This window comes from Rutidosis leptorrhynchoides, chromosome 3 (assembly GCF_046630445.1).
Source record: "Rutidosis leptorrhynchoides isolate AG116_Rl617_1_P2 chromosome 3, CSIRO_AGI_Rlap_v1, whole genome shotgun sequence".
NCBI classification, from domain to species: domain Eukaryota; kingdom Viridiplantae; phylum Streptophyta; class Magnoliopsida; order Asterales; family Asteraceae; genus Rutidosis; species Rutidosis leptorrhynchoides.
In genome coordinates, this window is record NC_092335.1 from 611,314,109 (window position 1) to 611,335,879 (window position 21,771).

The following is a 21,771-nucleotide window of genomic DNA, read 5'->3' on the forward strand; positions in this document are numbered from 1 at the left end:
GTTATTTATAGGGATGTCTAATTGTAAATCTTTATATTAAAATTAACAAACTATCATTTAGTTAAACAAATATAAAGCCCATTAATAGCCCATAGTCTAATTTCCACAAGTGTCGTTCTTTTGTCCAAACCCCAATTAAGGTACAAAGCCCAATTACCCCGTCTTTAATATTTAGTCCAACATCATGATTACTTTGGCTCAAATAAGCATAATAATAACTTAAGTACGAGACATTAATTTAAAAAGGAGAACATAGCTTACATTGATTATTTATCGCGTAGTGTTACACAGACAGAGCTCCGACTTTAAAACCCGTAAAATAACCTTTACATAACCCTAACTAATCTAATATAAAACTACCCTATACTATATATTATATATATATATATATTTATTTATTACAGAGTATTATTATTATTATTTTTATATTTTTAAACTCGGCAGAATGCATGGCTGATTTTTGCAGCTCCGCGAGTCGTGGAGTTTTAAGCCTGCAAACTCCGCGAGTCATGGAGTTTGAAAATCCAGCTCACATAATTTTGGAACCTTGCTTGTCGACATATTTTATATATAAATATAAAATATAAATAATTAATATAATTATTTATATATTATATTATATTCTTGTGCATAGTAGACTTGTAATTTTTGGTCCATTGCGTCGGGCGTTGATAGTTGGCTCGGGTACCGGTTTTGGATTTTCGAACGTCCTTGCGTATAATTTAATATCTTGTACTTTGCGTTTTGTAACTTGTACTCTTGTCATTTTTAGACGTTTTTCATCAATAAATTGAACCTTTTGAATTGTATCTTGTACATTTGAGCTTTTTGGACGTTTGTGTCTTCAAATCTTCGTTTTCGCCTTTTGTCTTCGCACTTATTTATTTAAACAATTACAATGAAAATATAATACAATTACATATGAAAACCTATTATTTAGGAGGGATATTGCTATGAAATATATGTTCCTTTTTAGCCTTATCAATCATTATTATTATTATTTCTAAGATTCTTATTATAATAATTATATGTAATGTTATTTTTTGTTATATTATCATTACTATCAAATACAACTATTATTAATATTATTACATATATAAAAATATACTTATAAGTAATATTACATAAAAGTAAGAAATTATTTATATTAACAATCTTTATATAAATATTCACACATAACAAATTAAGTACTTTTAGAGTAAATATATATATATATATATATATATATATATATATATATATATATATATATATATATATATATATATATATATATATATATATATATATAATGATAACCATTTTTAAACATATATACAAATTAAATATGTAATATATAAGGTTATAATATATGAAATTGCTCAATTATGAATATATGTATTAATATATATATACATGAAAAATACAGGTTCGTGAATCCAAGGTCAACCCTATACTTGTTCAATGTCGTCATATGTATTTTTATTACAAAATACAGTATGGTGAGTTTTATTACTCCCTTTTTAAATGCTTTTGCAATATATATATTTTTGGGACTGAGAATACATGCGCTGCTTTTATAATTGTTTTACGAAATAGACACAAGTAATCGAAACTACATTCTATGGTTGAATTATTAAACCGAATATGCCCCTTTTTATTAAGTCTGGTAATCTAAGAATTAGGGAACAGACACCCTAATTGACGCGAATCCTAAAGATAGATCTATTGGGTCTAACAAACCCCATCCAAAGTACCGGATGCTTTAGTACTTCGAAATTTATATCATGTCCGAAGGAGGATCCCGGAATGATAGGGGATATTCTTATATGCATCTTGTTAATGTCGGTTACCAGGTGTTCAATCCATATGAATGATTTTTGTCTCTATGCATGGGACGTATATTTATGAGAAATGAAAAATGAAAATCTTGTGGTCTATTAAAATGATGAAAATGATTATTTATGTTAAACTAATGAACTCACCAACCTTTTGGTTGACACTTGAAAGCATGTTTATTCTCAGGTACGAAAGAAATCTTCCGCTGTGCAATTGCTCATTTTATAGATATTACTTGGAGTCATTCATGGCATATTTCAAAAGATGTTACATTCGAGTCGTCGAGTTCATCAAGATTATTATTTAGTCAATTATAGTTAGATATATTACGAAATTGTATGCATGTCGTTAACTTTCGATGAAATGAAAGATTGTCTTTTCCAAAAACGAATGCAATGTTTGTAAAATGTATCATATAGAGGTCAAGTACCTCGCGATGTAATCAACTGTTGTGAATCGTTTATAATCGATATGGACTTCGTCCGGATGGATTATGACGGGTCTCTACAGATTGAACCTGGGTCCTTTGAAACTTTTCAAGCATCTTACCACCAAGTCACCCCTTAAGGTAAGAAGAGTGACGATTCCACAATCGAAATTCATTGGGGGTCTTAAAACAATTTTCAGTGCTAGTTATATTTGAATGCTATTTTAGTGGTTGTTAAATTTAAAAAATTACAAATTTAAAAATATATGTGGTCCGAGTAGTTAAATTTAGTGTTGTACTATACAAATTAAAAGAATAACTATAAATTCGAAAAATATATGGATCCTATAGTTAAATTCAGTAGTTTCATATACAATTTAAAGATTATTTTCTAAATAAAATTTTTAAATTAGTGGTATTGGTGATTCTACGGGCTGTTACTTATGTATGAGATATGATATATTGATGATACTAGTTATATGAGTCCGTGTGTTGCATGACAGTTGTATAAATTAATATTGATACTTATGAAATATATAATATTATTAAAATGAAAAAAGTTATTTGTTACTAATAACATTTGTATCAAAAACATTAATATTAAATACTAACGCATAGATTAAGAGCTCATCCGTTAAAATCATTTTAACTTCAAATGACAAATAATCTATAAAACACTAAATATGAGAACGTAAAAAATTTATTTTAAAACGGATCGTTATCAATAATATTTATGTACATCTCTAGTTGTATACGGAGTATGTTTTAGTACAAACTATTTGTATTATGTCAAAATCTGATTGATCATATAACTATATATACACTTATAATATATTATTATAAAACAAATTATATGTATATTTTAATTTTATTATTATAATTTAATTTATTTATATATACTGTATTTATTATTCATTGCTTTTTCTATTGGAATTGGAATTGACTAATAAAATAAAAGAGTTATGAAGATTATATTGATATTGATATTGATACCGAGTCTGGTAAAAACTCTTTAGTTTGGCGTTTGACCGAAATAGCACAGCAATAAGAAATAGTAGCAAGAAATAGCAAAAATCAAATCAGAAGTGTTGATTGCGTCTTTGAGTTTGAGCTGTACCTTGCCTCCCCTGCCCCTCGAATATAGCGTCACCGATTGATATTCATAAACCCCCAAATTTAGCATATACATACATACATACATACATACACACAACATATATCTATCTATATATCTATATATAGTTATAATTACATTGTATATTATCATGTCACCTGTTAATTTTATTAGACTATATGCTTCGCTACTATCATTTCATCTGATCACCGTCAAGGTTACTGTCTAATACTCAATCTCATATCCAATTTACTTGATTCTATACACTAAATTATATTTTCCCCTAAATTTTCAGGTTATGTGATTGCACGTTTTAGTTTATTTAGTAAGTATTTGAGGCCTAATTTATTAAGTCATGGATTGAATGCTCTTTAGAGCATTATCTATGAATCTGAATTTGTAATATTTCTGTTTTAATTTTAATTTTAATTTATTCCATTTGTTGAATTATATGCCCTAGAATATTAGGCTATGTAAATATATTGTGGTTGCAGTTAGTTTACTTTTGCTTCTAGTATTTTTGTGTGACTTTAATTAATTTATAAAATGTATAATAATAATGTATGTGCCTTAAAATTTAGGTTATGTTATTGCAGGTTGTATAGTAAGAAATTTGCATAAATTTGATTGACTGATTAAGATAATGGGCGGACTTTGTTCAAGGAGATCCACCGAAGATAATTTAGAAAGTGGTGGGTTTCCTCATGTTAATGGAATTAATTATGGTTCCGGGGTTGTTTATCAATCTAGAGAATTACCTGCACAACAAGTGAATGTGAATAATGATGAATCTAATGTTACATTAAGCGATGGGGATGGTACATATAGTAATAATAATAATAATAATAATAAACGTACGTTGAGAGAACCGTTTACTTTTCCGGAGATGACTGCTGCTGCGTATCAACTGGATGATAATGATGGCATTCCTAGATTGTCTAGGGCGTTATCGAATAAATCGAGATCGACAAAGTCAAACTTGGCTGCCGTTACTAAGGTATGCATGCATCTCAGTTGATGTGCTTTTGCATTGTGATTTGAACCAACCTTTTTTTGCTGACGTGGTACTTTACGTTATTACTACTTTGTTATTTGTCGCTATCAGCTTAATATATGATGCTGGCTGTAATTCAATTTTTTCCATAAATTTAGTGTATTTAGGATTGGCTGGTGAACGTTGAAAATCCTAAACTCCCTAATGATGAAAATGACTTGTGGCTTGGATTTGCTTAATGATTTATAGAAGTTTATAATGTATTGTTATATTTTAGGAAAAAATGTTATCATAAATTTTCACGAGCGTATTATGCAAAATAATGGTTAGAAGCAAAACTAAACAAACGAGCGTACTATAAGATCACATTATATAATGAACTAATTCCTCTAAAACTCTTTTTGACCCTTTTCCCAATACCTTCAGATTTAACAAGGGGACTGAAAATGTTCTTCTAGATATAACCAAGTAACCAACTATTGATATAATGTCCCTTGGTATATAGTTTCAAATTTTCATTAAATTGAGTCTCGGTGACGTTATGCAACTTTTTGTAATATAGCACATAATATAATTGGAGAGAGAAACGCCCGTATTGGCCATGCATGAGCGCCGACCATACCGACTTTATGTGATGATGATCGTTTCATGTGATGACGTTCATTGGTGACGTCTCTAATGGTTTTTGAAAAGGTTCAAAGGGATTATTTTTTTAAATATTGAGGTATTATCATTGCCAAAGGCTTTCAGTTAGAACAATTAGAGATTACAATTCTATCATGTACCACACTAAATAGCTATCTATACATGATCTCACGTGGCACTTAGGTTGTGTGAATTAGGATAAAGATATGCTGCTATTATTGGATTGAATTATGCCTCTAATTACCATATATTGAATTGAATTTTATGCATCTAGATTAAGAAGTTAGCATATACGTACAATTTTATCATCCATATTACAGACTACAGTTCTATAAAGTGGTGCTCGGGATATACTTTTATTCTCTATATAAAGCGACCCACCTCTATAAACGGGTCAAACAAACAACCCCTCTAACTCGAAAATGCCTTGAGATCCTTAACATTTTTGTCAATCCCTCTCATGAATGCAGATATCAACCCCTCAAATTCTAATTTTCCAAGTCACAGAAGAATTAATTGTGAGTTTGATGATACGCTGTTAGTAACACCAGATTATTCATCATAATTGTTCATATGCTCAACTTTTTACACTACTTATATTACGTAACATAGCCTATTTTGAATAAAGTGAAATAACTGTTCATCACATTATGCTACTTCTAAAAATTTTCTTGATTGATACATAAACTAGTTTAAAAGTCAAGCTAGGAAAAATCGTGCTGGCCTAACACGACCTCTATAAGAAAATTACCATTTAGACTAGTTGCTTTACCTGACAATATTGTTATTTAATTTTCTTTCTCCCAATTAGGGTTTCTATAATCTATTTTTTACCGAATGGGCAGCTATTAAGTCTTTGACTTTGACCATTTGCAGGTTTCAGAAGTGAGTTCACTGTTGGGTAAAGCTGGCACTGCTGGTCTAGGAAAGGCAGTTGAAGTTCTTGATACACTTGGTAGTAGCATGACAAGTTTACATGTTAGTAGCGGTTTTGTGTCGGGGGCGTCTACAAAAGGAAATAAGATAACAATATTGTCGTTTGAAGTTGCCAACACAATCGTTAAGGGTGCCAATCTTATGCAATCTCTTTCAAAGGATAACATAAAACATTTAAAAGAGGTCGTGTTGCCTTCAGAAGGTGTGCAGCGTTTAATATCGAAAGACATGGATGAACTGCTGAGAATTGCTGCAGCTGATAAAAGGTGGATGAAGTTATAAAATAAATGACAAAAGCATTGATATTTTTATTATATATTTTTTCGTTATATATTTTTACTTATTTAAGTAATTTTGTTTTTTATGATGTGTATAGGGAAGAATTAAAGATCTTTTCAGGTGAAGTGGTTCGTTTTGGAAATCGCTGCAAAGATCCTCAGTGGCACAACCTGGACCGATATTTTGAAAAGTAATAAATGTGAAAATAAAAGTATTATCTCTTACTTATGAATCTGGATTGTTTTGTAACCCCTTGCAGGTTAAACTGGTAATGTAAATCAAAAGATACGTTAACAGAAATGGGTCAAAGTAAATCAAAAGTTTAATGCATAAACCTCTTGAACGTATTTTATTCGAAGAACCGAAGAAGTTAAATATACTTTGAATAAATAGATATTTGTAATTTTATTTCACACACCAAGTGTTTATTTCATAAATGTGTACAAAAAGCATGTAGGGTCTACCTGAGCCAACCCTATCTGTTTTTACTGCTGCCAACAATTATTTGGTTTGACATGATACACAACCCCACCCATTTTGCCACCTCAATGTAAATTTCTTGTGTCAAATTGGATCCACACATGATGCTAATGCCTTCACTTTGCTGCTTAGATTGGGATTAGAGCTAGTACCTCAAAAGCAACTTAAAGAAGAAGCAGAAACGGTCATGGAGCATTTAAAAATCTTGGTTCAGTATACTGCAGTAAGTAACCACTAATCTTTATAATGCGTGTGTCCTAACATAAGGAACAAACCTAGAAATGTAAAATCTTGAGGGTCAACTTCAATGCATTCATTATCTTAATATAACTACAACACGAATAATGCCTAAAACCGCTAATTCTATGTTTGATTTTCTTGTTTAAGAAACAAACAAGTCATCAATGAGCTTTCAAACTTGCTCCTAAGAATACAATCCAGTTTTCCTATTGAGAAACTTACTCCTAACTTTGTCTAAGATTTTATTTATAATAAATCAATTGAAGTAGCAAGCCAAGATATGCAAATTAATGGAGTTTTGAATTGGTGAAAATGCTTTTGGATGTAGGAGCTATACCATGAGATGCACGCTTTGGACAGGGTTGAACAAGATTTTCGCCGTAAGCAACTAGAAGAAGAGAACCCCAATATACCACCAAGAGGTAACCCTAACAATCCTAACTTCAACAAGTTGCATGTATGTTATACTTACACATCTATTTCAACGTAGTAAGTGATGCCAGCTGGCAAAAATCAGATCTAACTTGATAAGAATAATCGCTTGAAATTTTTTGGATTGCAGAAGTAATTATTGTGGTGATTATCTTTAATAAAGGATTCAACCACCTTGTTATCATCATAATCATTATGATTGATTATTTTTGTCTTTTTTTCATTATTAACTTCAATCTAAAATCAAATGTTAAGTGATCACATGATTTGTGAATAAATTGACTTACGGGTTTTTGGCTGGGAATTTGATGTCAAACTTTGAATTCCAATTATGGATACTATACCATGAGCAGCTTTGTATAATTTCTTTGTTTTTCATTGTATGTATCGCCTACCTTAATATATTTTACTTCTATCTAGGTCATTCTTTTTCTTTATTTAGATTGTTGTTTAATTTTGATCAATTTTCCTTTGTGTATTTTATGTGGAGGGTTGTCCCTCTTCATGGAATGCACAACTTAATCTTCTCTTAATAACATATTTGAAGAGCCCATAGTCATCATGATGAATTTCACTCTTATTCTATATTTCATTTTTATATTATTATTGTTATCTGTATTATTATGTTTTATATTCTATATATATATATCTGTTATTGTTTTCTAAAATAATGATGATAATTATTGTTGATATAATTTGGTCCAATTTTGGCCCAACCTGAATATTTATATGAGTACTAAATTTCCAACCCAAATACTTTATATATATGTTTAAGTGATATATAAAATCACTATTTCATGGTTGTTTCATATAATTAAATTTTTTTTATGTATGTGGGTGAATGAAAATGTATAGGGGACAGCCTTGCCATCCTGAGGGCAGAACTGAAGAGCCAAAAGAAGCATGTGAGAAGTTTGCAAAAGAAGTCACTTTGGTCCAAGATTTTGGAAGAGGTAACAATCTACAACTATATCTCCTTGTTTTAGCAGTAGGTTATTTCCATTAATAGTATTATCATTATTTTCATCACTTTAGAGTTGATGCATTATGCCATATCCTAGTTAAGGTAACTTGCTTAAAGTGGATTGATTTTTATATACTCTGGGAAGTCTTGGTACTTATAAATGTTGTTTTGTGTTTAAGGTGATGGAGCAACTTGTAGATATCGTCCATTTTTTACACATGGAGATTCATAACGCTTTTGGACTTGCTGGTATGTGCCCGAACCGCTATGTTAACTGTCCCCGATGCCATGTTTAGTCATCTTTTAATGTAGGACTCTAGGTTCAAACGAGCCGAGCTCGAGCCTAGTCAAGCCTTGAGCTCGGCTCAGTTCGTTTACACCCCTATAGCAGTACTTCAAAATTTTCAACTTGTTACCCAACCTGCAAGTTTTGCCAAATCTATTAGTCGTGGATTAGTCGACCGGGACCTTGTAGGTACTAGTCGGGCATTGCCCACCTTTGACCTTGACCAATTTTGAATAGTGTGATCATAATTTAATACTAGTAAAAATAAAGTCAACTTTTTGAGTTAAGTAGTGCAAGCTAGAACAAGTTTGGATAGATCCAGTTAATTAAACATTAATCAGCGTAATTTAGGCATACCTATGTTGTCGGCATATCATATCGTATCCAATAAATTCATGCTTTGATAAGACTGATTTAATTTGACTTGTGTAGTCAGTACATCTTAGATGGACTGAGTTAACTAGTTTGGATAGATCCAGTTAGATATTAATTCTAGGTTTAGATCCAGGTTTAAGTTTATTCTCTGTGAACTTACAATTTTACTTAACTCTAGGTGTAACATATTACATGTTATTGTTATCAATCAAAACACAATTAATAAACTTTTCAATGTTAATGTCGGATCTCAACCAAGAGATGTTGCAGGGATTGGTTGTTGTCTTAAAACTTATCTTACCTATAAATATTTTAGGTATTTGATCGGTAGTCTATGATTTATGTGATGCTAAGCCAGCTCAAACATAGCATCTTAAATTATCCTCTCTAATGTTATATAAAAACTGTTTGAGTGATACTGGAGTTGCTCCAGACATTAGTTATATACTTTGTGAATATTTATTGCAGATACACAAACACCAGTAAAAGGAAATCGACCGAAATTAGGAGCAGCTGGTCTCGCTTTACATTATGCCAATATTGTTACTCAGATTGACACACTTGTGAGTTTCTGTTATTTCACGTTTTATTGATTGTACATAATGATAAATTATTTGTTTGGTAGGAGTTACTAATGTCTTATTATTGTTGTTGTAATTATTAATAGTATTTTTTTATTGTTAATATGGTGGTAACTATTACTACTACTGTTAATGTTATTTCTATTGTTATTGCTGTTATGATTATCATTATTATTCTGCTAATCTAACAATATTTGTAGTCTTTTGAATATTTTCGTTGATGAAATTTTTAACAATGCGCATCAGGTTACTCGATCAGGTTCTGTTCCTCCAAGTACTAGGGATTCTTTGTACCAAGGGCTTCCACCTAATATTAAGTCAGCAATGCGCTCCAAGATACAATTGTTTCAGCCGAAGGAAGAGGTACTATTCTTATGATTTTTGAGATATGTGTAACCAAACTGATAGGTAACATCCTATATATATTCCCGTTTGTGTGTGTATCAACTTAGGTGTTTCTACAACACTTAAATTCTTGTTTTTCAATGACTTGTTCTGTTCATTGTCACTTGTTTTATACATGTATGTATAATCATTACTTTCGTGTTTCTGAATTCTGTAATTGCAGCTTAGCATACCCGAAATAAAAGCAGAGATGGAGAAAACTCTGCGATGGCTTGTTCCAATTGCAACAAACACAACCAAGTAATGTTCGACAGTCTTTACTATTTTTCCTCAAAGAATCAGAATATGAGAATGATATAATCAGATACTAATTATGTAGTTAAAACTTAGGAATATTTACTTGGCGTTTGATTAATCAGTTTAATGCTAATCTTGCATCATGTCAAACATAAATTTCAGAGCTCATCATGGCTTCGGTTGGGTTGGAGAATGGGCAAATACAGGGTAAGTTTTACTTCCGATACTTGTATCTTCTTAGAGGTGGTAAAATGGATGGGTCACAATGGCTATTTTTTATGGAGGTCAAAACTGGCTGTACGAGGCCAACCTGCAAACATATTCTTATCTATCTTCTTGACGTTTATAGAATATCACAAAGCATATTATAGTGACAATCTGACTTTGTCAAGGTTGGAGAAGTCGCGACTCAAGGAGTACTCGGTCAGATTTTTTGGCGATTACTCGGCAACTAGGGGAGTACTCGGTCGGCATCTTTTGGGTAGTACTGGGCAACTCGGGGAGTACTCGGATGTTGACCAAGTTTGAGTTTGACTGATTTTGACATATTTTCCTAGTAATCCCGACTTTTGGCCGAGTTTGACTGAGTAATCCTGAGTTTCACTGAGGTTGACCGAGTAATTGAACCGAGTACTCGGACACATCTTAAAACCGAGTACTCGGTGAGTACTCGCCGAGTAAAACCGATATCCACAACATTGGACTTGGTTTAGTTTCATTTTTTTTTTCAGTTTTGTATGTTTAAATACGCTTAGTATCAATTCATTAAGGAATCCCTTTATAGTCTCAATCTTATAACTTAACCCATTTGACCCATTAGTGGTAAGACACTACCCAGCACCATCGATTTGTAAATAACCGAATGCCACCTATATTTCTGTTGTATCTTGTTCCAATTTCTGTTAAAACAGTTAGTGATTTTCATGTAGATCCGAGGCTAATTGTAAGCCTTCTGGCCCGGTCGACTCATTAAGAATAGAGACGCTTCACCATGCAGATAAAGAAAAAACCGAAGAGTGTATTCTTGAATTAATAGTATGGCTTCATCATCTTGTTTGCCAATCAAAAGCTATTAACGGTGGAATGAGATCGCCTGTTAAATCCCCGGTTCGTTCTCCGAATCAAAAAACTATAAATCTCACAACAAACCGATTCAGTTCTCCCTTACCCGCACTCACAACCGAAGACCGAGAAATGCTTCGTGATGTAAGCAAAAGAAAGTTAACCCCCGGGATTAGCAAAAGTCAAGAATTTGACCGAAGCAGGTTAGGCGAGCACCATAGGCTAACTAAGAGCAATAGTCATTCCCCAACACATGAAATGAAGCGGGACCCGTTTCCGATCAAGAGACCCTCATCTGTTCCTGTTATCAACTTCGATATCGATAGGATCAGGGCAATGGATGTTATAGACCGCGTAGATGATATTCAAAGTGTATAAGTGAAGTGTGCTTTGAGGAGTTTATTATCTACAGTTGGTGATGTTAAAATGTAGCTGTGTGGAAGTTGATGTTGGTTGAATAGAATTTTGTTGTTTAGAGATTACATCTTGCGCATGAGTCAAGTATTGTCATTTGTACAGAGATCTGCAGTTTCTGTGCCATAATTGAAAAAAGTTAAGTTTATCTTTTTTACTTTTTTTTTTTTTTTCTTCATGTTATTTGGCAGTTGCATGAATGCAGAATCTAGATAGTCTAGTGGGTTGGGACACTGAGTTCTTTGCAAGAGGTCTCAGATTCGAATCTTGTCTAGGGTGAATATTTGTAGTGGTCAGGGAAGGGTTGGAAATAGCAGGGGGAGTAATCCTACTGGACTGCGTATGAGGTCGGATTACTCGCTTTTCCGGGTAGTCTGAACAGAGAAAACCTTCTACCTTTTACCTTTTTCACATGAATGCAGAATCGGACATCCTTTTTGCAAGTGTTTGCTTTAATAAATATATGTTTCATATAATTATTGAATGGTGGTCGGATTACTCGCTTTTTCGGGTAGTCTGAATAGAGAAAGTCTTCTACCTTTTACCTTTTTCACATGAATGTAAAATCTGACATCCATTTTGCCGGTGTTGGCTCTCATAAATGTAGTTTTCATATAATTATTTTATTTTATTTATTATTACTATTACTATTTTTTTTACTTCTCATCATTTAAAACTCATATCTAATGTAGCTCATAGCTCGTCTCAAACCCTCCTAGCTTCGAGGCCATTCGATCAATCCCTGTCATTCCATTTCGATATTAAAAATTATTGCTTATTAATTATTATTATTGTTATTATTATCATTTTTATTATTAACAAATAAAATAAATGATTAAATAAGTATATAAAAATAAATGTAAATATAGTTTTATTCATATCTTTTCCAAAAGGGTAGTGATCCTTACACCACTACAATTTTACCATACACCACTAAAATCAATTATTTGACTATATTACCCTTGTTGGTCTCCAATTTAATAGCTCAAACTGAATAGCTTCGATTCTACTCAAAAGCTTTTATTAATAAATTTAATTTAAATAATAAACAAAGGGATAAAAAAAATCAAAGACATGGATGTGTGTATTGTTCGTTGGTTTAGGATACGTACACTCTCCTTCAACTGTAACCCTTTTAAAATTATTTCATTACAAACTCACAATTGAAGAAATAACTTACTGCGGTTCAAAACAAAAAACAGAAGAAAGTAATTTGTTTAAGGTGTTCAATTCAACATTATGCCCGTCGATTAGAAGAAAATTCAAAAAATTGACCATCAATTCCTATAAGATTACTCGTAGAATTGTCCACCCAAAGTGAACATTTAACTATTACCATACATCTTTCATTAGTGAACCCTCAATCATTACCGTACATCTTCAATCGAACCCTCAATCGTTACCGTGACTCACTCTAACTCCTCATCGTAATTCTTCATTTTTCATCGATCTACCGGATCTGGAGGTTTTTGTATAAAATAGTCGAGATCTGCAGTGCGTTCTCGTCGTGATGGTGATTGCTGTTGTCCGTTGATGTTAAGGATATGAGTGGTACAGGTGCTGGTTGCTGATCCTCTATGAACATAACGATGTTACGTTTATAAATGCTTAAATAAATTTATATCTCTGGTTATGAAGACATGTTAATAATTGACTTAGGGGTAAAATAGTCCGATAATGTATTTAGTGGTGTATGGAAAATTTTTGGTAGTGTAAGGATCACCCCCTTTCCAAAAGAATGCTAGTGATAATACCCAATCAATAATTTCAAGCTCCGGGTGTGACTATACAACTTGTTTAAACAGTTTTCATTTCTAGTTTCTCGTTGAATCTAAAACCAAAAAAAAAAAAAACACAACTCCACTCACATTGTACATTTCATTTTATTACTACAAGATCAAAAGATCTTTTAGCAGATAAAAGCCTCACACAACAATCTCACAGTACATGAATGTGCCAAAAGAATATGAGAAAAAAATTATGTACAGACCATCTCTCTTTTGTCTCTTTGACACTTGCTTTGCAAAGCTCTTCAGAAACCAACCACAAGATACTAATCACATAATTGTTTTCTTCATTGACTTGCGGTTGTTTTTCATGAGTTGCGGTTGTTCTTCATGAGTTGATAACCCAAAACCAAGAAATAAAAGAGTTAAATAGGATCCCAAAAGTTAAGTTTGTATTTTAATTTACTTATTTATTACTGAAGGGTAACTGTTCTAGTCCTTCGTCCACTGCATTTCTCCATAATCGGTATCGTACTCCTAATTTATCATACGATACTGGCATGTTCCACACGTTTTCACCGTTTATCATCCTGTCTTGTTGCCCAAGAACAAGTCGTAGATCTTCATTTAGTACCTGCGACAAACGTTCAATTTCAAGATTAATTGTTATACTTCGACAACTTCATGAAGCTCCTTAAAACTTATACTGTAATCTCAAGTAGAGACTCAAGTTCAATTCCCTTGAACTACACTTTGGGACCTTGCCTTTCACACAAAAAAAAAAAAAAACAATGGAATGACGGGATTACCTGTTCTGCAAAATGCCTCCACAAAATGTCCATAAAAGGTATATGTTGCAAGATGGGAGCAAAATCGAGTGACATTCTATATAATAGCCGTGTTTTATTTCTCGATGATGGTAAGCAAACATGTAGCTGATGAAGGTGTGTAGAACACTGCTTAGTGCTTTGACCTTCCAATTTACCGGGTTTCGAAATTCCAATCGTTGACAATACCATACAAGGCGGACGAAATTCCATATCTATCGGATATGGATCCCAATACCCTTCCAGACCAGACGATGGGGTCAAAAATTTAACCATACTGCAAGACGAAAGAAAATGTTTAATCGTTTATAAGCTAAAGCCACTTGACCCAACTTTAATGCTCAAGACTAGAGGTGGCCATGGCCAGTTCGACCCATTTACTTTTAAACGAGTAGACACGGGTTATGTTTTGTTTCTAACAGTTTAAATGGTTAAACAAGTCGAAAGTTGCTCAAAGTGTATCTTTATACATATAACATACTAAATCACTTTATTCAATAAACAAGACTGATTTTCAAAATATATAGTTTTTTAATTGTCATTAACAAGTAATTACATGCACAAAGTTTGTATTCAATCATAAAAGTACGATCATTTAGTGCATGTAATCATATCTTGTACACAAGTTACAAAAAATATGCAAAATATGTGTCAAAAAAGCCCACCCTGCTTTGATCTATTACCAAACCTCTAATTATAATGTTAAAAACACTGATTAGCATAAAGACAAACCTTGGAACACTCCACCCTTTAGCAAATGTAGAAGTGTGGGTGAATGGCGCATGTGCAAGATCCAACAAGTTGTCTAAAAGTAGTCCATGCTCTACTGGTAGTTCCATCACAATCTGTTGGTCACAATAACCTCTTCTTGTCAATTGCTACTATTTGAAACACATCGTCGAGAGCAAAAAAAAAAAAAAAAAAAAAAAAAGAACGTTACCTCGGCATGTATTTGAAACCCCTTAGGTGGTAGTAGTGAAGGAATTGTTGGCGAAGAAGGTTCGTTGCCCGGCCAGATCCATATCATTCCCTCCTGCTCGTGGCATGGAAGTGACTTAATCTTCACATTAACAAATTTCGTCGAAGGCATTTTTTCACATTTCCCATCCGTAGAGTACTCCCATCCTTGAAATCAAATTCAAAAACAAAATCAAATATAGCACCTTTACAAAAAGGTAAACGAATAAGGTTTTTGCTGTTCAGCTACTCGCATAATGGGAGTATTTTTAACTCAGATGTACGCAGCCTAACCGGGTTATCCCGTAACTGTTTCTGACCCTTTTCTCTAACCACCTCAATATTTTGCTTGTGAGGTTTGAACTTGATTATTTACTGTGAAGGCCTTTTCTATTTACCATGATAAGGACATTGGACGCGGCCCTCGTTTACAGAGCCTAAATCAAGAGGGCACGCTCTGTGCGCACACGTGTTCCTTATACATCCCGGTTTTCCATCCTTGCCGCGAAATAGTACCCAAGGTTCTTCAAAACAGTCAATCGGCATCTGCATTGTTAAACCAAGTTTAATGTGTATGTAAACAAACTACACTTTTCATGATATAAAATACCGTAAAATACTAAATATGAAATGATAAAATAAAATAAAAAGCGGCTTAATTACCAGTGTGTCCTCCTTGACGTCCCTTGAGAAAGCAACGGGGTACCAGAAGTTTTTCAACCGCGGATGATAGGGTGGGACCGGACCAGAGACGTTTAGAGCTTTGCGTTGTGTTTTTCTTTCGGCGGTTGTTTGTAGAGGTGGTTGTGAAGTACTAGGAGATGAAGTCGTAACGTCTGTTATGGTTGTGTTTCTGTCTTGTAGAAGCCTGTCATTCACCAAAGTTTCCATATGTGCTAATTTATCTAAAGTCGCACCAACTCTTGCTTCTGATATGTGCATCTGCCATTTTTATAGCAGAATTTGACGGTTATTTAAAGGTTTATTGTTTCGAAAAGTATTAAACTTTACACCTTTTGGGACGAACCTTGAAAAATCCTATTGTATATATATTACGTTATAAAAACGTTCATTCTATGCAAATAACTTAATCTTGTATGTACAAACTATTAAAAAAAAATCTTATGTAGCAACCAAAAGCTAAAAACACGCTTAATGTTGAATGGTACAGTTGCATTCAACATTCACCGCTGAACCATTCAATTAAAATGTAATCAAACGCAACATATAATATAAACCCATCATTTAATTTGCCTAACAAATAATATCATGGAGCCTTTCATCATCAAATCATAACTAAAATCATGCACATTTCCTAACCTGTTTATGTGCTTCTGCTAGCTCTTCTTGTAACTCTGCTAGATCCTTCTTCAAGGTTCCAATAGATTTGTAATCACGGGCCAACGGATTTAATACATCAACAACCTGCACATAGGCACGATTATAAGACAACTGAAAAAGTAAAAATAACAATTAACAACGGAATCATATGTTTATTTAAAAACAAGAAAACTATATTTAAGGTATGTATGGAGATTCGAAATTTTTTTTGTTACCTTTTCATGTAGAAGCATGATTGTAAGAAGATCTTGTCTCGCTCGCCAATCACAATATTGTATATCATATCTAGCCACCTCGAATGCTTCATGTACATCTAAAAACTTCCCTTTATTTTGCGAAAGTTTCGATCGGGGCTCTTCCACATCAAATAATGTGCTCCACGAGTTCCTCTTATCGACGAGCTCACCTCCATCCCCACTGGCTGATATCGCAAACACCACGAACCCTTTGCTAATGCCCTATTGTCCAAGACAGTATGTATTTTAACATTAATTCAGGCAACTAACAAAAACTGTTCAATTGTTTAATTTGTTGTTGTTGTTGTATATTAATAAAATTAATGTCCAGTTTCAGGATGAATTAACTTTACCTTTTTACCCTTACATTTCTTTCCTCAAATGTTTATAACTCTTACAAATTTTTTTCTCAAATGTTTATAACTAAAGTTAGTGACTATGACGTATGACGTAGGGTTTACCAATATTAGGGCCTATACGATTGACTTGACTCACAAGTCATCTAAACCTCAATTTACATCTATAAATTAATAAACTAATATGGGGCAAAAACCTACATTTAAGGACACACTCCCATCACCGCATACGGCCTTGAATTCTCGTGCCGAATCTATGCTTCTCAATGATCGTCTATGATCGGAATACACAATCAACACTAGGGTTTTTTCCTACGACTCGAGGTAGGGTATTTTCCCTCATGCCGTCAATCGATTCTGACCATCGACCGCCGAGCAAATTGTTAACCACCCTCGCGAGATCATTATCTCGGCCACGGGTTATCCATAGTTTATGCACCGGAGATTAATGACATTGACGCCAAAGAAACACCTCTCATATAGTAATTAAATCATGGATGTATAGTCCCTATGCATGAACAGTGACATATGACATTTGACACTTAAAAGGAATATTTGTATGTTATCTAAAATTGTATGACATACATTAACAAAAACAACACTAATGTTTATTTTAGGACGAAGAGAGTACTCAATAATTATCTTTTAAGCAAATTAACATTTTATATTAAATAATCCCAACACCCTCTAAGAATTATGATTTTTTTTTTAATTATTTTGCCTTCTATAACAAAGTCAATACTCATGCATTCCAAGAAGAAAACCAAGAAGAAAAAATAGGTCTATATGATTTTGGATATATATGATTCTTATAACGCAAATATATAAAAATAACTAATTTTCTATGGATTCTTTGAATATATATGATTCTTATAATGAACTACTACTACTCATTTAGAGCCAAATAATATATTACATCACTAGATAAATAAATATATAAATAAATAACAAATAATAGAAGCAAAGTGATGTACGTACCTTTCTAGTAGTGAATTTGGATGATTTTGATAATGAAAATGGAAGTGATAGAGCTGCAGCAGTAGTAATGGCTGTGGTCATAGTTAGAGAAACAAACATGAAAAATAAACAGAAAAATTATAAAGGTTGGGATCAGAATTAAGTTTTTAGTAAGAAGAGAGAGAAAAATAGTTAGCTTTGTAGCGGAAGTAGAAAATGAAGATATGTGGTTTGTGCGGAACGCAATCTGGGTTGGCCTTCAATGAAATGCCACGTGGAATAGTGTGATGCTCTAATGGCCACAACTTTGTATTTTCGTAGACAAATTGCTTCTGGTTCTTGGGTCCACTATATCTTGCCACCTAGGCTTTCCTGATATCTTCCCTATCGTTTCCCAGTTCTATACACGTACATTTACATTTACATTTACATTTACATTATGTTTATTTAACTAGTGAAATGACCCGTGAAATCACGGGTTTGATTAAGTGAACATAAAAGCTAACGTCATTTAGTTTAATAACTCGTGGAACCACGAATTTCGACTAAGAAACTTGTCATTTTTACAAACACATTCATATTTTAGAGGAATATATCTAAAATTACTTGGCACAACAAAAAGACTTCAAACAATTAGAAATTATTATTATGACAATTTAAATTTAAATTGCTCATACGGACACACTTTCTTCAAACCTACAATAATTTACATATCAACCAAAAATAATAAACATGAACCAAAATATGCATCATCTTCACAGACCGTAGCTTAATATTCATTACTATGACTCAATGTAACTTAACTTGAAGATGTTGCAAGTTTTACTAAACATTGTAATTAAATCTAAGATATGAGAAGTTGCAACAACCACGCAATGAAAGCAATTGCACACAATTTGTTATGAATTGATGTGCACATATTGCTATATATCTTCATATTGAATATCACGAGGCATCTAAAATAAACAATGAAACATGAGAAGCACCAAGACCAATTCTGCTAGTATATAAAAAATAAATTCAAAATGCCTAATCATTATTCAGATAAAGAGGCCAGAATGACCTCAACTACATTTCTTATGTTAATATTGCAGTGTGCATACCTGATGGGTCAAACATCTTGTTGTGCTTATCACACATCAAATTATAAAAATGGCTAAATGACCACAAAAGTAACTTCACAGACCTTAAACTGTATTGTGATAAACATGTAGTTGTTTAAAGAAAGGAAAAATTACTAACCATTATAAAGGGGTGTCTAGTAACACATCTTTATTCATTTTGTAATCATCTGTTTCAGTACTTGATTTGAATATAGTATTCAACTACTCAAGTTATTGAAATATAAATGTGTGCACTATCATCTTAGACAAAAAACATTTATCGACTTACATGGTCTTTTCTATGAAACCGGGTCAAGCTGCATCAAATTAGTACCCAACAAATTTTACACAACGAAAACTCGAATGTGAAACTAATGAAAAAAAGTGAGACTATGAAAAGCACCTTTGTGAGAAGGTATTGTTCTCACGTCATCAATGCAATATCCATTAAAAATCCCAAACAAATGTGTCTCGAATCGAACTTAAAAATCCCCTATGACCAAAAAAGTTTCAAACAATATTATGTGAGTACAAATCTTGTTACAGTATATGCAACCTCAATAGTCAAATGTACCTCGACATTCCTAATTTCGAGCCAAAATAAAAGGTCTTCACCAACCCAATAAGTGACCAAAGTCAGATTAAGTCATTGACAAATCCCACTGTATATTGAGCTATGCAAAACCAACGCAAAAATGTAGTTCAAAAATCATATTTATAATGTTGGATTCAATCAAGTTGTAATGAAAAAGAGTTGACGATATACCGGTGCCGCAATGACCAAAATACTCCCTCCGTTTTTGCCATGAAACAAATCTCTTTTATGCTTTATTTGGATCTACAGATCATGCAAATAAGATTCTTTCAGGTATCAGGGTTGCAAAATTTTTTCATAAAAATTAAAACCAATTGTAATTTACATAAAAAAGGATAATGGTGATTTTGTTGTTAAAGAATAGAAATTGAGTGCATACCTCTGTAGAAGACCTAGTGATGTACGTCTAATCATAATGCTGAACTATAAAAGATAGCTTGCTCATCATCTAATAGTACATCAGGAATGCATTTTATCACATCAAGCTACCAAACTCAAAATCAACAACATATACTGAAAATTGTCTTCTCCATCATCATCTTTTATCACCCTTGCAAGTAATAAAAAACTTAACTATTAAACCAAAATAAAATATAAATCTTCAAATCTGAACATAATTATTCAACAAAAAAGTAGAAAAAAATTAAACATTCCATCAAACACTTGATGTGCATAATGGTGTTACCTAAACTGCAAACATAAACATTTCAACTATCCAGTATTAAACATAATGAAGCTACGTTCCATAAACGAAAGTAAAGTATATAACAAAAAAAAAAAAAAGTTGATTATATGCCAGTTTTATACCTTTAATTATGGTAGACCTTAGTTGAACTCATAACAGGCTACAAAATCAAAGAAACCACACAAATCATATTTGAAATGTTATTCATGCTGCAGAATCAATTCACCGTTCTTCGTTTCGATTATCTTAACTAATTTCAACTATCAGTTATCAAAATTAACAAATCGTCCTCGTTAATAAATTTTAAGAAAATCGTGGATTTGTAATAATAAAACTAAATAGGAACAAAAACTGAATCGATGTATAATGTTGGACAAATCGTGGATGTATAAGTTGATCTGAATCAATTTAAAAAAGAGCATATGTGAATCTGTACCTGTAGAGAACGGAGATGAATGAGGAAGGAGAAAGAATTTGGGAAAAGGGAACCGACTGCGATTTTAGGGATTAGGGTTAAGAAAATATAAACAAAGCCGTGTTTTTTATTTTTTGTTAATTTTTTAAAATTTAATTAATTAATGTTAATGACATCATCAAAGCGTCTTTGATTTTTTTTTTAATGAAGGAAAAAGCTTATTTATGATGTCATCATTTTAGCAATATAATAGAATTTATAGATTAATTAATTGTTACTTCATCTCTTCTACTCAGTCTCGAATAAAAAACACACGATTTAAAAATTTTATTACTATATTTTACTTTGTGTTACTCTTCATTTTTTACCTACATTTTATCTTATATATATATATATATATATATATATATATATATATATATATATATATATATATTAAATGTATATATATATATATATATATTAAATGTATATATATATATATATATATTAAATGTACAAATGAATTTACCTTTTTATTCTTATTTATTTATAAATGCAAACTATTAATTAATGACAACTCAAAAAAATACAGAGTAGTAAACTATTAAGTTGAGACGGCTGCCATTTTTTCTCCCCTGCCAGGGGCTGCCATCTTATCTGATTTTGATCGCACTATCCTTGAAGTGGATACATCGCTGGAAGAAATTAAATTGGACATATGGGATTGCGGGAGTGATAAGGCTCCGGGTCCTGACGGGTACCCGTTTTTCTTTATCAAACTTTTTTGGGACACTTTAAAAGTTGATATCAAGTGTTTTGTTGATAGCTTTTTGGCATCTGGATTGTTTCCGCATGGCGCAAATTCATCTTTTATCTCGTTAATCCCAAAAGTTAACAATCC

At 32.3% G+C, this 21,771-nt stretch overlaps 2 protein-coding genes across 5 annotated transcripts; one reads left to right on the forward strand and one right to left on the reverse strand.

Moving 5' to 3' along the window:
* The first annotated feature begins 3,456 nt into the window (after positions 1–3,456).
* LOC139898879 (protein PSK SIMULATOR 1) lies at positions 3,457–11,840 on the forward strand. Its single transcript, XM_071881678.1, has 13 exons — positions 3,457–3,576; positions 3,956–4,356; positions 5,875–6,200; positions 6,311–6,403; positions 6,826–6,916; positions 7,262–7,355; positions 8,221–8,318; positions 8,509–8,578; positions 9,459–9,553; positions 9,818–9,934; positions 10,140–10,216; positions 10,376–10,420; positions 11,143–11,840. The coding sequence occupies exons 2-13, from the start codon at positions 4,003–4,005 to the stop codon at positions 11,651–11,653; spliced, it is 1,971 nt and encodes a 656-aa protein (XP_071737779.1). The 5' UTR covers positions 3,457–3,576; positions 3,956–4,002; the 3' UTR covers positions 11,654–11,840.
* Positions 11,841–13,552: 1,712 nt separating this feature from the next.
* LOC139902945 (chlorophyllide a oxygenase, chloroplastic-like) lies at positions 13,553–20,997 on the reverse strand. Of its 4 annotated transcripts, XM_071885666.1 has the most exons (16): positions 20,910–20,997; positions 20,596–20,633; positions 20,168–20,338; positions 19,960–20,031; positions 19,768–19,867; positions 19,597–19,686; positions 19,483–19,510; positions 18,112–18,490; positions 16,757–16,999; positions 16,521–16,625; positions 15,864–16,142; positions 15,599–15,746; positions 15,184–15,368; positions 14,976–15,088; positions 14,226–14,520; positions 13,553–14,050 (listed from the first exon to the last, which is right to left on the reverse strand). In XM_071885666.1, exons 8-16 carry the CDS (start codon positions 18,208–18,210, stop codon positions 13,883–13,885), a joined length of 1,635 nt encoding a protein of 544 aa, XP_071741767.1. In that variant the 5' UTR covers positions 18,211–18,490; positions 19,483–19,510; positions 19,597–19,686; positions 19,768–19,867; positions 19,960–20,031; positions 20,168–20,338; positions 20,596–20,633; positions 20,910–20,997; the 3' UTR covers positions 13,553–13,882. The 4 variants fall into 4 exon arrangements, with proteins under 4 accessions (XP_071741767.1, XP_071741765.1, XP_071741766.1 ...); XM_071885664.1 differs by lacking the exon at positions 19,483–19,510; XM_071885665.1 differs by lacking the exons at positions 19,483–19,510; positions 20,596–20,633 and having other exon boundaries at positions 20,910–20,928.
* Positions 20,998–21,771: the final 774 nt, after the last annotated feature.

Coding starts and splice junctions, on each gene's coding strand:
- LOC139898879 (XM_071881678.1), top strand. CDS start 4,003: ATGGGCGGACTTTGTTCAAGGAGATCCACCGAAGATAATTTAGAAAGT. Junction 4,357..5,874: donor ACTTGGCTGCCGTTACTAAG/GTATGCATGCAT, acceptor GACCATTTGCAG/GTTTCAGAAGTGAGTTCACT. Junction 7,356..8,220: donor CCCCAATATACCACCAAGAG/GTAACCCTAACA, acceptor GAAAATGTATAG/GGGACAGCCTTGCCATCCTG.
- LOC139902945 (XM_071885664.1), bottom strand. CDS start 18,210: ATGTTTGTTTCTCTAACTATGACCACAGCCATTACTACTGCTGCAGCT. Junction 16,143..16,520: donor TAGCAGAAGCACATAAACAG/GTTAGGAAATGT, acceptor TAAAAATGGCAG/ATGCACATATCAGAAGCAAG. Junction 14,051..14,225: donor GGAGGCATTTTGCAGAACAG/GTAATCCCGTCA, acceptor CGTTTGTCGCAG/GTACTAAATGAAGATCTACG.